This window comes from Diplotaxodon limnothrissa, linkage group LG15 (genome assembly GCF_057381915.1).
Source record: "Diplotaxodon limnothrissa isolate DT_005_m linkage group LG15, D_limnothrissa_male_GT1.1, whole genome shotgun sequence".
NCBI classification, from domain to species: Eukaryota; Metazoa; Chordata; class Actinopteri; order Cichliformes; family Cichlidae; genus Diplotaxodon; species Diplotaxodon limnothrissa.
Window position 1 is genome coordinate 1,292,532 of NC_140610.1, and position 17,308 is coordinate 1,309,839.

General features: G+C 44.5%; 1 protein-coding gene across 4 annotated transcripts in view; it reads left to right on the forward strand.

Annotated features, from left to right (window-relative positions):
• Positions 1 to 17,308, forward strand: part of cdc42bpab (CDC42 binding protein kinase alpha (DMPK-like) b) — a 69,713-nt gene that overhangs the window by 16,857 nt on the left and 35,548 nt on the right. For all 4 annotated transcript variants that reach the window (XM_085372212.1, XM_085372209.1, XM_085372210.1 and 1 more), the window contains exon 2: positions 14,457 to 14,548. In XM_085372212.1, coding sequence (XP_085228338.1) covers positions 14,457 to 14,548 — 92 coding nt within the window. The remainder of the gene's footprint in view (positions 1 to 14,456; positions 14,549 to 17,308) is intronic.

The window sequence follows — 17,308 nt, forward strand, 5'->3', positions numbered from 1 at the left end:
AATAGACGTCTTAAAATTGCCCCAAACATTAAAATGAATTCTTTGTGGTTTGACGAGCCCACAGCCCACCACGCCGTCCTGCGCCGTCCCTCTCCTGAGAAGCCTCTGGTGGAAATCCTGCGGTCGAACTGATTGTCATCTCAATTGTTTTCCACTGAGTCGTCTCTGTTGTTCACCTCTATATATAGACAGCTGCCTCACACCGTTTCCTCCCTCTGCTGAAGGTCAGCATACAGACAAAACAATTGGGCATCACCCCAAATCCATTTTTTTCTCCCCTCGTGCAGTTAAAACAAGACCAATTAGGTGCTTCACTCATTTTTCCTTCCTGTTCATTGATTGGACAGATTTTAAAGGCGACACATGTTTATTAGAAGGAAACGTCATGTATATCAAATATTTCTCAGCTTGGGCTTTTATTAGAAAGAGTGTGTAGCGTTTGTAGCAAGCAACTGTGAAATCCGTGAGGTTTTTCCCTCCTGATACTGTTGGACAGTTTAAATACTTTGTCCTCATCCCTACAGCAGTCATATCCTCTCCCCATCCAAACCGTTCTCACAAGCTCAGCAGTTCCTTGGGACAAAAGTTCGTTTGGACTCATTAGTACATTAGAGTCTCTGTAAAATCACAAAACTTTATTGTTGGCCATTTGGTTCAATTAAACTGACACTATTTTTACATTGTTTTTTCAACTCCATATTTTGAGTATGATTCTGGGACTTTCATCTTTTCAGGTTTAAAATAATCCTTATTTATTTAATGCTGGGCCTTGGCTTAGGCATTCGCGAAACAGGCTGTTCTATTTCTCCGAACCATTTAACTTGAAGCGAGCATTCTTCTGACTTGATGCTTGTAAACGTTTATATGCTGAAGAAGAAGAAAGACTTTTATAGGCTTTTGTAAAGACAGACTCTAAGTAACTGAACAGTTGCCCTTTGGTTGGGGTGTTGAGCAGACAGTAAGCTGGCCGTAACCACAGATCCTTGATGGAGGCTTTGCTTTGTTTTAAAATTTCAAATATTTCATAGATTTGAAAGTCCCTCACGTGTGACGAGGTCTAATGGTTTCCAATAGACTTGAATAGCTTTCTATGGGCGGTATCAGCAACATCCGCTTTATCTGTGTTTCCTCTGCTTTTCCAAATAAAGTCGGCTTCTTCTGTCAGTGGCCTCGTTCTCCATTAGAAACCCAGGTTGTTTCTCTCACATTGATGAGTCCACCCAGCAGTAAAAGGATGATGGGAGACAGGAACGTGACCCTCAGCCTGTGCGCACCCACTGCAGGTGTGTGGAGGTGGAGCAGTACCTGGTGGTACTCCACGCTACGTCCGGCACTGTGCAGCCTGCGGTTATCAGCATGTTGAGAGATTCGGTGCCGGCGATCACCTGGGGTTGTCTCGCATCCTCGTCAGAACAAGTGGCCGTCCCCGCTGTATGTAGCCTGACTCAATCTCCTTATCAGTGAGGTCATTAGCCCTGTAACTGTTATCTAAGTGTCTGACGGCTATTGTGCAGCCGCTGTTTGTTCTCACAGCTTACAGTGCCGAGCTTGAGCTCATGGAGAATTCCTAAATGGATCAGACCTGAGCTTCCTTGCCTGGTTAACTGTTGGATAGATCCTATAATTGGTTTTCAGGTTAATTGAATTAATTTAGTGTAGTGATTTTGTGCCTAAATAAATTATGAATTATGCAAGAAGTCTGGTTTGTTCTGCAAGACATTTAAAGGATTATTAGCTCATATTAATCTCTGCTTACTTTGATCATTTGTAATATGAACCTGGTTAGTCTCTGTAATAATGGCTTGGGAAACACCCAGCCCTGCCTCATCCTCACCGCTCATCCCTCGGTGATGGTCATACGCGTACCTTCCCTCGGCTCTGAACAGCAGCACGTCCTAACTTGCCCAGCTGTTGCCAGATGAATATTTTCAGCATGCTTTTGGTTACAAGTCCCAGCACCGACACCTTTCTACTGGAGGTTATAATTAGTAGCAGAGCTAGTATTTTTCGCAGTGAACGCGACTGGTTGTGGCCTAGAAAGTGTCTGTTGTGCATGGCTGCAGCAGTGGGAAGTGTGTATATATAGCACTTCAGTCCCCTCCATTTATTTTGGGAGCAGAAAGCCGTAATTTCGTGGTTTTCTCCGTATTTCAGTTTGTTAACATTACAGCCTTCCCAATATTCACTTGAAAACGGAGGGGCCACCATCTGGACTACAAGACTGTGGCACAGTGTTGGGGCTCTAGCAATGACTTACTTTGTAACTTGACAAAGAACTTTTCTGTGTTTTAAACTGTATTTTTTGGATTTTGCTTTGGTGTGAACTAGAGCTGGGCGATATGAGATTTTTTCATATCACGATATGTTTTTTTCATTTCAGGCGATAACGATATCTATCACGATATCAGCCAAATAACTATATTTGTAAGATTTAAATGTGCCGTTGCTCACAAGTAAAATGTGAAATAATCAGCAGCTTGTTTTTATTTAAATATTTATTTCCCATAATAAGTTCAACAGGGTAGATGTACTTAAGGAACATGAGACTTTTTCAGATAGATAAAGGCAAATATTGCAAACTACACAAAAGGCAGCCGCTAAAGCGTTTAAGTTTCAAAATAGAACAAACGAAACAGACTAAATTGTCAATTCCACTTAGAAACAAAATATTAATTCTAAAAATAAATCTTAGTTTGTTTTACAGAAGAACAGACAAAACTGACTAACTTTTGTCAATATCAAATAAACTGAGAACTAAAAGGAAATTCTCAATCTCTCCTTGTTGTATAGCTGAGCTTTTCAAACAGTTTTAACAGTTACTTTAGTCTGACAAAAGCCGAATGACGAATTAGCGCTTCCAGTCAGAGACTGAGGCTACGTCCACACGTACACGGGTATTTTTGAAAACGGAGATTTTCCGTTTTCGTTTTAAAAATAATCCCGTCCACACATAAAGGCAGAAATGAAGGAAAACGCTGCTATGAACATGCCAAAGCAGCAGGTGGCGCTAGATTCCTAACCGTGCAGAAATGTTGGCCAATCAGAAGTCTAGAAGCCTCGGTGGGAAAAAGTAAACAAAGCTGGGGCATAGAAGCAGAACAGAGTCGTATGTGTGGAGGGACAGTAACTGTGTGTATATGTAAGCATTTAAACACTGCAGAGAGTAGAATTAACAGTAACAGTATTGTAGAAATTCATTTCACCGAAACAATAACGTGGCGCACAGTGTGACGCATGCACCAGTTTATTGTATTTCCAGACTTGCTTTCGGCACAATTTATAGTGCACGCTACTCTGTTTTTTGTCAGACTTGAAATAGCCGAAATACCTTCACACTACGGAACTTCTATGGCTCTTCCGTTCGACAATCTCTCCGGCGTTGGAACCATCATCTGTTTTCTCTTCTGTAACCTTCGGTCACGCTCGGTTGATTTTTCTAGTCGGCACACTCATTTCCTCCATTACGCGCTGGCTCCATTACCCGCTGGCTGCTTCCCAAACAAACACACGTGCGGCTTGGCACTTGTGCTGTATGTAACAAGTCACGCGACGTGACGCTGCGGCTGTGATTGGTTCGGCTCTGCGCTACTTAGTTTAGATTGGCTGACCTTTTGTCCTCTTAAAAAAAAAAAAAAAAAAAAAAAAAGAGCGGCGAGGTCTATCGCGATAGCTTAATTTCTCTATCGAGTAAAAGTTATATCGCGATACATATCGTTATCGTTCTATCGCCCAGCTCTAGTGTGAACTCATCCTCATGCTGGTCTAGATGCACAAACAGGAGGCCCACTGGTTATGCAGCGATCCTTGAGATTTTATCAGTTTGTGTTGCTTTCTCAGATGGTCCAATAGGGTGCAGAGACAAGACGGGGCACACTGGAAACTAAAGTGCTCTTGAATTAGGGGCTATTTAGGCTCTCACTGTGTGATCAACTGTCGTCTCATTTACTTTGTTTGCTGGACTGCAAGTGAAACGCAACGTTTCTGGTTTTGATGACGTATCTCGAGATTAGATAAAGAAATGATGACTGAGAATGACGTGATGCATGCTCAGTCATCCAGGTGAGGACCCCCCCCCCCCCCCCCCCCCCCCAATTGATTCTGTTCATATGGACGTTTTCAGTGGGACAAACGTCTGGTCATTGACTCAGGTGGCTTCTTCAGTCTCAGCTGACTGCAGGTTTCCCCATCCTTTAAACAGTACTTTTGCATAATGACAAAAACTAGCACCACTGGGGACGATGCAGATGTACTGCAGAGTCCTTTGTTGAACAAGAAACACGTTAAAGTCTTTTCAGCTATGTTTCACATGACTGGAGTGCATTTCTTGGGCTCATGTTGTTTTGAGCATTGTTACCATCTAAAATGAAAGCGATCACTATGTAGCTTCAGATTCGACAGAATCTTGTAAATTGTTGCAAATATCTTTTGTAGTGATGTAGTGATGGATCCACTGTGGTAGCAGAGGGAGGAGGACAGAATGGCCTGTGTAAATATATGGATTATCTAAGTCATTGTGGTTTTGGCAGTGATTTCATGAGCTGTCCTTTCTACAAAACCATGAAAATAGAGAATGGTTGTAGAAAAGTTCAGTCGAGTGGAGCAATAGTTCATTTCTGTCTGCTCCCGCTGACAGCTGATTCATTTAGCTTTGGTGCTAAATTTCAGCCAGATGTGGTTAGCTTGGAAGATTCATTCCTGCACAGTCTGAATCAGTATTTGAAAAAAAGCATCAGAGGATACCTAGAGATGTCCGAGAGGATGTAGAGGCAGGTTTTCTGCCATGACAACAGGTTTAATTTTTGCCTGCTTTTTTGTGTGGCATTGTCACTATTTTTCTTCTCGTGGCCGTAGCTTCAGGTTCTTCCTGTGAGCATGAGCGTGAACGTGCCTACCTGGGCAGGGTTGCAGCGCATGAAAGGGATCTTGGGTCACCTGCATCATGATACATACATGGCACCAGAGAGCTTGAACACATCTTAATGCTAAGGAGAAAAGACCTTACGTCTGTAGATCAAATGGCTCTTGGGGTGATGGCAGTGGAAGAATTTCCTGCATTCCCTCCTTTTACTGTCTCTTTTTATTAAGCATGCCTTTTCACTGTCTTTACCTGTGACTTGAAAGTCTCTCTCATTCTGTAGCAGAGCCATCTAAATGCTGTCATCATTGTCGGCCACTTGGCTGTTGATTTAGAGCTCTTAGGAAAAGTACAAGCAAGTGGGTGCCTTAATCCATTTGGGTGGATCCATTTATAGTATGGGTGGTCCCATTGGGAATCAAAGCCTTAAATGGTGCAATGTCAGTGCTGGGTTGTTTTAGCAGTGACTGTAGCACTGGAAAGAGGAGGAGAGGAGCCCAGAAAAGGCAATAGGAAATGTGTGCTGTAATATCTGTCAGTGTGTTGTGACATGTTGGTGCTGGAACACCACTGGCAATAAATTCCTGCCTTCTTTAAGTGTCTGATGACTTTAATTTAACTGATGTTGAAATTTATGAACTGCTGCTGGAACTTGATGCCATGTCCCAGTCTAGTTACATTGCTGCGTGCGCGCTGTGCCAACTGGAACTTTTACGCACACGATATTGGAAAACGCCGCCTGTGTTGCAGAACACTCCCACAGCACATGCTCGGCATCTATCTCGCCCTTCTTGTAACCACCCAGTAGTGTTTTCCTTTTAGGCCGATGTGGGAGCTCTGCCCTGTACAGGCACTAAGAGGCTGCCGTAAAGTCATTTGTTCCTTGGACTGAGAAACGAGTCTTGTGCTGGCAGTAAAATTCATGTCACGGTTTCTCTGGTAACATCCACCTCTCTCCAACATGGAGATGTGTTCAGACCAAACATCACATGTATGTGTTTTTAAGTCCGTTAGAGCTGATTGTCCTGGCAAAAGGAGACAGACATGCCAGGGATTGAGCTTTTTAACCGGGTGTACCTTTCAACCACCTGATTTATCCTTCTCTCTCCCCATCTTCATTAAAACTTTAACTGTTATTTACTCTTTTATTCACGGCTAACATTCCCCATCTCTAAACAAATGTTTTAGTTTTAGTTGTCACCACTTGATAAAAGCACATGAAAGTTTTATTTGCAGTAACAGGTTAGTATAGCATAACAAAAGTTAAGTACTTGTGTCATTCTCCGGTATCTTATAGACATCACACTTTTTCTTTGCTCCTTTGCTTACACCGAAGCTGCTAACTTGTAGCTAGCTCTGAGCTTTAATTTCTTTTAGCTTTTGCCACTTTCCCTTTGTTAGCTTCTTTAAAATGTCCGAGTTCAGATCAGTGAAGTTGATTTAGGTGTCTGATTAGCTTCGTGTTTATTCTTTGGCAAACTTTGTGTTCGCTCACAGGGAGGGATTTTTATGCTAATTGAATATTAGCATGTTGCTGTGAGTGTGCATGTTGCAATCAGACATGGGAAGTTGACAAGATTCCAGTCTGGGATTGGAATGCTGGAAATCGTCCAGTTCCTGTCCCTTGCCAGTCAATCGGTGCATCTCTACCAGTCATACTGGTGGCCTTGATTTCCAGTGCATCTTAAGCATCAATTTAGTTATTATTATATGTTGTAAGGTGATCAAGACTATGTGTGACTTGCACACCACTGTGCTTGAAAACCTGTTGTGTTATCAATGTGCACTATCAACACCATGCAGAGGCACAATGCAGCACCTGGTGCTTCCACCACCAGCAGAGCGGCAGCCAGTAAGGAGAGCCGGCCGAGCTGGGTAACAGCCTGCCAGGCTCCTTTCATATTGGCTCTTTATCTGCAGATGGTATCGGGACGCTGTGTTGACACAGAATTGTGTAAATCGACTTGTTTGCAGTGTGGGTTGAACAGGTCGATGTGCTGGTTCGGAGACCTCTTTGAAGTCCTGTGAAAACTTCCTGTACAGCCAGCAGAAAGTGATGTAGCCCAGCCCTCCGCTTGTCTCACATCGTGTATGCTCGCTGCAGCAGTCTCGGAGCTGTAACACACACTAGATCTGATCTATTGTTTTGTCAAGCCCTGCCCTCTCCTTTTCTTTGGTGTTTGAGGTTTTTTTTAATATTTTGGGAACATCCTGTTTGTGTGTTTAATGCTGTGGGGCACAGATTGTTTAGTTTAAGGCCTTTGACCATTCCTGCCCTCTTATTAGTGTGACGGAGCAGGAAAAGACCAGGAATGAGAGAGAGAGGGAGGGAAAGGGAGAAGGGGCTTATATGTTGGTAGAGATGAAGGCATGGGAAGGAAAAGAAACTGGTCGGGATGTTAGGGAAGGGAAAACGACATGGAGTGGAATTTGAGGTTGGTGGTGGTAGAGTGGGGAGGGTTGTGCAGGCAGACACCACTGGGAATGCTGGTGTCGCCGGTGTGCACACTAGTATTAAATACAGTTTAATGCTTAAAGGCTTGTTAATGTGTTATGGAAGCGACCCCTAGTTCTCCTTTTTAAATTTCCGATCCTTGTGATTGACTTAGTGGCGTAGGCCCACATCTGTGGCAGCTAACGTGCATCATACGTCACGAAATCTGTTTTCTTGGCTTCTTTCAGTGCCCCATGACATCACCTGTGAGGTCTTTGCATGGACGCACAAACCTTTGGGCAGGTTGTGCCTGGCAGCACATCTGTTGGGGGGCCTCTGGTTGTGACTGAAAGGGGCCTGGTTCTGTTTCCATCTGTAATTTGTGTAATTTACTGGATGTTTTTAAGCTACTTGCAGTTAAACTGCTAAGAGTTGGTTTTTGAAGTGCCTCTGGCACCGAGTCCTTTTCCCTTTTAAGGACCAGCTTATTAGAATCACACAGCTTTCATTTTTCCTTTGATGACCTTGCTGTACTATTTATATAGCCCTCACTTAATAGTATTTATTCAGCCTTCATTTAACTGGGAAGTACTTTTGTAATCAGGCAGCTGTTATTTGTAGGAGACCAAAGCTTTGTATTTATTTATATAAAATAGGGCATGATGGGTGTGGAACGGATTATAATGGCAGCATTTTCCTAAAAATAGAGGATGGATATCTCATTCTTCATGTTGTTAGCTGGAAACTTTTAAACAGAGAAGCTGATTACACCTTGTTTGGGAATGACGGCTTTATGACCTCATTCCAAGGATAAAGTAGCAGAAGCAGGAAGATGATACGGGAGGTGGGTTTCTGCTGACATCACTAAGATGTCGTATTCATGCCATCTGCAATAATTTAGAAAAACCAGTGACCGTGTATAACTGCAAGCTGGTATATTAGGTGACCTGTATGAAAAATAGCCAGGACCGTGTTTAGATCCTTATCCCTGCAGGCAGTGATCCCGCTCATGTTAGAGGCACAGAGGGAGCCATGTTGGCTCTAAGAGGATCCTGTCTTCATCCCGTCTCTTCTGTTTTTTGCAGCCATAGTGAACCGAACCACAATGATTTCGTGTGCGCTTTGATACAGTGTGGGAGCACACTATCCCCCCCCCCCGGGTGTGTTTTTGCCCCCTACTGTTAATTTAAAGCTATGACGGTTTGTTCCAAATATTACGTAATATTAAATATTGTTAATATATTCATAATGTTAATATTTCCACATTACAGTCGAGTTGTATGAAGTTACAATCACAAAACGAGTAGGAGTGTGTGACCTACTATTAATGTTAAAGAAACCGTTGTGGCTGCACAGCGGTCACACGTTTCTGGTAGTTGGTCACCAGGTTTGGGGTTTTGTATTTTTACAGAAGCCCTCTCAATCCTTCACTGCTGCTCAACAATGAGAAGCTTCAGCTCTGTGCACAGGTTTCTCTGTAGGTTTGGGTCTGCAGGGCAGGTAGGCCACTCCATGACTCCATTAACGTGCTGTTCCTTTGGCCTCTGCTTTGTTGACGTGCAGGAAGAACCACCGGAGCTGGTCGCGTTGATGCTTGATTTGATTTGATCCCAACTCTTTGCTAAATCTTTTGGATGTTCACAAATCTGATCATTAACAAGCTCCTCCCGTCTACTTTTGGGCTGAACCACCTTTCTCATGATCATCCAGCCAGCACGGACCTCCAGACCGAGGACTACTGATGGTCATTTTAGTTCTTCCATGTCCAAATGATCACGCCTTGGAATAGAAGAAAGTGCTTTAAACACACAGCCAGCTGAGATCAGGGATCTGTAAGTGGCTGACAGATTGACTGCCATTACAAATTACAGACTGTTAATTGAGCAAACTTGGATATTCATCAAGGGATTAAATAATATATCTTTTCTGAAATGTTAATAATAAGGATAAAAATAAACCATAACCAGCAGTATTCAGACCTGTTCGTATTACCCTTATTTGTTTCCAGTCCATGAAGACTGGTTATGGTTGGTTTGTCTCTCCAGCACTTTGGTCAGATAGGAGGAAAAGCCTTCTGCTCGTCTCTGTCCATGCCGCTCTCCTTCTTCACGTCAGATACTGAAAGGCCTCTCTTCATTTGTCTCCCCTGTCTCTCTTGCAAGCAGCATTTTTGTGTCATTACATCACTTATTATGGCTTCCAGATGTCCCTCCAATCCCACTCCGGGGTCGGGGATGGGATTGGAGCACGTCGCGGGTGCAAGGTTTGGACACTTGCTGTAACTGGCTCAGCCGCTGCCTGTGACTGGGATGCCTTTTCTGGCTCTCTACCCACACACTGTTTTTATTCCCCAGTGCTGCCAGCCTCACTTACTCTCACAAGCTGAACTTAATGTTGTTTTCATTCTCCTTTCTGTCTTTATTCATGTTTTTATCCTACAGTTGCCTAACGTGCTCTTTCCTGTGAATTTGGTTTTCCAGACCCGGGTTTCAAATTCTTCGCCTTGAATAATGAGGCTCCATCATATTCTTAAGAAATCATAGTGTCACACTATCCTAACCGAGCACTGGAGGCTCAGTTGTGGTTCTGAGTTTCCAACAGTAGACTGGAAGACCGAGTTCCCAGCTATCAGCCCTCTCCTGTGGAACCAGCTCCCAGTTTGACGTCCTCCGTGCTTTTAAAAACATTCCTTTTGATAAAGTTTATAGTTGGAGCCGGATCAGGTAATCCTGAACCATCACTTAGTTGTCCTGGTGTAAGCTGCTGGGAGACTTCCTGTGATGCACTCCTCTTTGGACCTTGCACGTGTTTATGAAGCCCTGCAGCGTGTCCTTACATTTTGTCCTGCATGTCTTCTTTTCTCTTTCCCTTATCTGAGTTTGATCTTATCCAACTTTATTGATATAAAATGTATTTTGTGACTGTCGCCAGTGTAATCTTTACATGCTTTTACAGTTGAAGTCTTTAAAAAGTCGAGACTCAGTTTGTGTGGATTACAACATTTGTAGAGAAGCTGCCTGCGTAATGTATGAGCGCCGTCTAAATCTTTGTCCCCGTGTATGTAGCTCTGAGCCGCAGTGTGTGGAAAGGTCAAAAACAAACAAACCAGGAATATGACTTTAGTGGAAATATTTGCATTATTTTATTCACAGGTTGGCTTATTTTCTATCAGAGGCATCCAGGTACACCCAGAGTTACGTTTCTCTCCAACACAGCCTGGAGGTCTATGCTGTCGTCTGTCTTCTCAGTCCAGCGTTTTTTGGGGGACGGCTGCTACGTGAACAGTCGACCTTTTTAAACAGTGATTTTCACACAAACCAGCACTGACTTGTGGTTTTGGAACAAGATGGGCTCGATAAGCACTCAGCATTTTGGGCTAAACCGGTCTGGCTGTGTGGATTAGGTGGCGTCACTCGTGTTTTTCCAGTTTCGCTGCATCCTAAGGCCTTCTACTAAATCGTGTGTGTGTTTGCACTGTAGTGTGCATATTTTTCTTTCATTGTACTTGTTTGCCTGCGCCTCACTGTCTTCCTGCAGGACAATTTCATGGCACTGACGTGTCTTTATTTTAAAAAGCTACACATTGCTGCAGTCATGCTGAGGCTTGGAGGCTCGGACGGTTACCTTTGCAGTGTTGCAATGGATCCCTACCACACCTCGTCATAGCAACGGTTGCTATGTTTTAATGTGTCTACTTTGCTAGTGGCTTGAGTTGTGTGATCATACTTCATGGTATGTGTTTTTGTTTAAGCATGTGCATGACTTTTATGGATCTATGGACAAACTGATCCCCGTGTAAATGAGTGAGTGCAGTCAGAGAGAGAGACCGCCCCCCTATGAAACAGAAGATTTGGGGGGGTCACTAAAATGGTCCTTATTTGTCTCTTATTTCCAAAACACTCAAACTTATGACGGGTGTGTAAATTATAGCCAAGTGTAACAGAGTCATATCTGGGCCTTTCACTAATAAACCATCTGCTTTTCAAGTGGTTTTTATCCTGTTTGATTCCTGTTCAGAGAAGCGATTCGTGTAATATGTTTGACTGTAAAGTTTCTGCCGAGGCCAAAGCAAGACGGAGTCAGCAATTATGTGTCAGATGTAGATGTGAGGAATTAGCCCTGTGTGTCTGCGTGCACATGTTTGTGTCCGTGTTTGCAGTTTTGCTTTGTTGTGGACGGTGCCTGTGGGCTCCTGGCTCACAGATGAAAGCCGTATCTCATGTGGCTGCTTCAGTGGAGCTCCTGAGTCAGCGTGCAGCTACTAATCAGTGTTTTCTCCTTCTCGGCTGGCGTGACTCTCTCCCCCTTACTCTACGGCCGGCCGCCATGTTAGCTTTTATTTGTAGAGTGCAGCCAGAATTGACTTTGGCTTTTTTGCTGTATTATATGTAATACAGTCCAAATAGGCCTCCGACTCTACCTCGTCGGGTCAACTTGGAGAAGGTAGAAGTGGTGAGGAAGCAAGGCGGGTGACGTGTGGGCTGCGAGGGATGGTGTGGTCATCCTAGCAGTTAGTCCGGTCAGTATGGCAGAGTAACGTAAGCTACACGTGGTGTCTGACATCAGGTTTCATTACACGACGCCCTCTGTGTCCACTGTGTTGAACCATAACTGCATCTATGGAAACTGGCGTGAAGAATTTCAGAACACATCGCTATTATTTTCAGAGATTATGTGATTGGTTTGATTTTTGTGCCATGAACAACTTTATTAGAGAGCTGGCTTGGCCCAAAATCTGATTCAACTTTTGGAGTTGATCAGGAAACGTATAGCATACAGGAAGCTTTGAAAGGCTGAGTTTCCCGTAGTGAGCTGGGACACTGCTGTCAAATCCCCCTGATGTCCTCAGGAAAATTTCACAAACGCATCTGGATTTGAGCTTTTATGGAGGTGAGTTTCAGTTGTGTGGTCTCAGAGAGTTTGCTGGGCGCGTGGACAGCTGATTCAACCATCAACATTTATGTTAGGATCCAGTTATAAACAGTTTATGCACGACAAACTGAATATGAAGGTTTTTTGTCTTTACAGTGTAAAAGCAGTTCTGGATCCTTCCGCTGTGTTTTCCCAGTAAAGAGAAAAACGTCGTGTCAAATGGATTTAATCGCCTGTCTAATTGTTTGCTGCTCAGGCTGTTTACCTTTGATACAGGAATTAAAATGATGTCCAGGCTCTTTCTTTCAGTGTGGCACCTTTGGACACCGTGTAGCTGCACATGTGGGATACGCAGACGTAGCTGTTGCTTGGATATGTTGTTTCTAGCCGCGTATCGAGTTCTTGGCTCTTTATTTGTGTTGGAGCTGGCTCTGTCAGGAGGTTAGATAACGCATGAAAAAGCGAAGCAAGTACGCACAAGAGCGCTTTGTGAGAAAGAACTATTCGGCTGTGTCGCAGCCTTGTTTGTCATCGTTTCTGCAGACTTGTCGCATTTCCCTGGCTGCTTTCTGAAAGCTGGTTCCTGACTCCAAATATATCACGGTTGGTCAACCACTACATTTCAGCTCAGTGCTTCTGGTCGACTTACGCTGCAGGAAAATTAATGATATGATTAAACATGTATTTCCCAGCCTCACGCAGTGTCACTGCCGGGTTGCTTGTGTGTTTTAGGTTTGTGGAAATGTGTGCCAAGACTACTCCGGCCCTCGCTTTCTCTCTGCCCTGCGGTCACAGCAGGCCAGCTGTCGGCAGAGTCGGGAGGAGTGTGAGGAAAACAGAGCTATGAGTGACCTGTTTGTTTTATATCGGCAGGCATTTCCCCGTCTCTCAGTGGGAGAAAGTCCTCTTTTCTTCCAACACTGGAGGTTCTGTAAAGTTACAGCAACCAGACAAGTTTAGCTTGATGATTAGTCTCTCTTCCTCCGACACAAGCCCGTTGTACATCAGATGGAGATTTGGTCTTTTGTTAACCAAGAGTGCGACTGTACGTAAACATCAAACGTGCGCTCGTGTTCGAATGCCTACTTGGATGTATGCTAGCCTCGCTAAATGTGGCTAATAAGACTGCTGAAGCCCTGTTGAGAAATAGGCATAAATAATTCTGATTACAATCATATATCTATCAACTTTTTCAGAAAGCCGTCACTGAAACTAATATCCTGACCTTGGTGAACTTTCAGCTCGTCCAGGTTATCCTTGGCATGTTGAGATCATGTAAACCAGGAAGTGGTTGAATAGCCTTCCACAAATGAGGGAAACGCTGACTTTGTGAGCCTTAGATGGAATCTGTCTAGCTTTGTGAGAGGACGTCAGCAGCCCTCACAGATCCCTCGCAGCTCCCCCAACCAGAAACCTAACAATAGCCAGCTTCATCGTTCAGCCTATCTGGATCCGCTGTCATCTGCTGTAAAGACCAGGTGGTCACAAACACTTTAAAGTCCATTTAGAGGAACACGGGGCCTTATACGTGGGAATGTAGTGGCTGCTTCTTGTTATGACATAACGAACACAAATGTTTCCACCAGCGTGGGTCATTTCAGGCTCAAGTCTTTAGAGCTTCCAGCTTTGAGCGCCAAAGGTGATTAGTGATGTCATTTAGAAATGGAAAACCAGACTGGCCGCTCAGATTGTGATCACGGACTCTGAGCTTCGCCTAGATGCAGATTCGATTGGGTGGAGGTCTCGGGAGTTCTTCATCCAGTGTCCTCAATGTGGTGAAGGGACGTGGAGCTCTGGGCTCCCTGCAGCACTTTCCTGCCTGCATCGAGCACCTCGGCGATGACGCCGTGATGACGCGGTGTGACGTCAGACCTTTGAGGTCGATCGGTGTTTTGCCATGATGTCACACACCTGTCCAGCCACGTTTGTTAGAAATGCTAAAGTGACACGTTGGTGCTGCTGATTGCTGTTACTTGTCACTCGTACAGCGTTTATATCGTGTCCTTATCTTGGTTTTCTTCTTTGTGTATCGTTTTCTTTACTGCACAATGACCATGAAACGTGGCTATAAAATGCTGACAGTCTCCATCATCCACATTTTTAGATTATGTTACGGTGTTATGAATGGCCAGCTGTTTATTTGCTGCTTCGAATGCCGTTTACTTGGAGGTTGACATCTGTACAGAGCAAAATTGAAAAGCTTGCACCAGAATGTTATCCATAGAAACTCTTCTGGTGTGTTTTTTGTTTTGTTTTTTAAATTTCTGACTTGACCGCTGTCTTCTTTCTCTCCAGCCAAACCCTTCACATCCAAAGTGAAGCAGATGCGCCTGCACAAGGAAGACTTTGAGATCCTTAAAGTGATTGGACGAGGAGCCTTTGGAGAGGTAACACCTTATTTTAATGTCACACTCAAACCTTTGCAGCAGGCACAGACCTGCAGATGGATTCTGTCCCTTTACCTGTAATGGGCTCTAATTGGTCACATGATCATTGTGTGAAATGTCCTCCCTGAGGCAGAGATGACGTGATTAACGGACAATATTTCTCTTGAACCCTTAATACCCGTGTTGTGCGAGCTGAGTGTTGTGGCGTTTCAACCTTGAATTCTTTCTGCTGCATTCCAACAGCAGCGCGTCGCATTGGTCCGCCACATGAGCATGACTCTACTTGCAGCACGAGCTGAGCTTGTTGAAGCTTCGCTCACACTGAACCTGTAAACAGAATGAAGTCGAGCTCAGAGGAGCCATCCACTGAGGGTTTATTTATTTCTTTTATGTGTGCCCGCAGGGAAGCTGAAATGCATTTGTCACTGGTTTCAGGTAATGATGTCAAAGCTGGGGAATGTTGAAGGGACAGATGACTGTTGGATAACGAAAGCTCGCATGGAAGCTGACAATGCTCAGACTTTCTTTTTCTACGAGAAGCTTTGATATGATCGTCGTAAGCCCTGCTCCAAGCTTGCAGACAATTCATATCTGGCATTGTTATCCAAAATCTGTTGAAACAAGCTGGGGAATTCCTTTGAAGACGCTCTGATACACGGAACGAGAGAGAAATGTCAGTCGGTGTGGACGTGGACGCTCCTGGCAGCACCAGCATCAGATGCGGGCGAGCTGCTGGTAGGAGTGCTGGTATGTGCAGTCACGTGACGCAGTGCGTCTGTGTTTCGGGCTTCGGTGATGTTGCCTGACTCCTGAACGGAGCTACCTCGTGGTAACTCTCCAGCGGCCTTTTCACTAAACCACATGTGTTTTTACGGGTGTAGCGTGGCAGAAAAATTAAATTAGCTCGGGAGACATCGTGATTGTCCCGTGGCTCCACTATTTGATCGGCTCATAAAAATATACCTTATTTCATCAAACTGTGACCAGGCGCTTTATTTGTGTCAGCTGGAGAAGGAAACAAGCCTTTCATTTGAAGCTGGCTTCTATTTCCACTGCCCCGGGTCAAAACTTGTTAACTCTTCCCCGCTCGCACGTCTGCTAGTGACCTTGTTTCTCTTTTCTGAGCTGAGCAGTTTCAGGCTTCAAGAACAAAATGACTGGGTGTGCACCAGAGGTTAGTGAGGGTGATCAGGTCACATCATTAGTGATATATACTGACTGGTGAAATGGTCTGTTGTGCTGAAGAGTATAAAAGCAGTGCTGTTGATTAGCCGGTCAATCTGTTCCTATGATCACGAGCGTAGTGACCAGATGAACCGGGTTGTGGAAAACTGAATGTCCTTCAGAGGAAGCAGGGAAAATAGTGGAATCTGTCCATACAGTTGTTGCATGTCTTTAGGAGCCGTCTTTAGACTCATTCACAAATAAAAATCTATTTAAAATGCTGCCTTCTTTTAAGCGTGCCGCCTTCTCAAACACGCACACAGTGCCAGCTTGGCTCGGTCATGCTGCTACCCTCTGTGTGCCTTGCAGGTTGAATGCATTAAGCATTATTCTTTGCATTTTCTCAGAAAAGCGGGGTGACCCAAAACGTAACTGTCATTGTGCGTTAATAATATACGACTGATTAGTTTAACCGACTAGTATTTCCAGTTGGGGCCCCAACGTTCAAACACCTCGCTGGCTAACCGTTAACATCCCTGATGTCAATAAACCCATTTCAGGCCTCAGCACGGCGTCGTGTTCTCCACATTTCCCTCATGAATAAAAGCTCACCTGGTCAGTTGTGGTGGACACGCCCCCTCCTGCCTGTTAAACCTGTGGAGCTAAACGCTGTGGTGACTCCTGTGAACGAGGCTAATCGACACCTGTTAGTAATGCTAATAACTAATATCAACGATGGATTACACTGGATCTACTTTTTTGTGTGTGTGCCGTAAGCAGCTGTAAAAATGATGGCTCATAATCACGACTACGCTCCAGGTCAGATATAACTGGTTATGATTTTGAGCCATCTTTTTTTATGTTAAGCACAGAGTGGTAAGGAGATGTGGTAGCAGACACAGGAAGCAGAGTAAAGTTAGCAGAGAGTCTGTCTGGAGAACACGCAGGATGTTTTGATTTCATCCTCCCGTTGTCAGCAGCAGCAGAGAGATGGCGCAGATACGTGACGCCGTGGAGTTTGCCTGATGAATGGACCAGTTTGTACTGGCCTGTTGCCTGTGAGGATGCTCCCATTAGGGACTGGGGTGCGTCGTCTTTAGCACAAAGGGCCAAGAGCTGCTCCGTCTGGTGTAGTTAGTGCCTGAGATGAGGGTGGAAGAGCTCGTTCACTCTAAACGCCATGTCTTCCTTGCTGGCTGCCAGTCAGTGCTATACATTTCTGAACTGCTTGTCACACTGAGTCACCAGTCAGCAGCCCGCATGCTTGTAAACACAACCTCGGTTGTTATTTCGCCAAAGTTTCACTAGTAATTTACTCTGTGCAGTAATGCAGTTAGCCGCTCTGGTCGGGTCCTTACTGATAAACTAACGGGGGGAGTGGAGTCATAAACGCAGGGCAGGGAGGACACGATGGAGAAGAGAACAGGAAGCAGAGATGGAGGAAAGGACAAAAACAGCTAGACGTTGCCAGAAAAGTGCGCTCGCCCTGTCCTCCTGCAGTCCCCTCCTCTGGTGAGGGCTCACTCGGGGAAATCCAAACACTGCAGGAATGTTGTCATTGTATTGCATTAGTAGCATTAATTTAATAGACTGCAG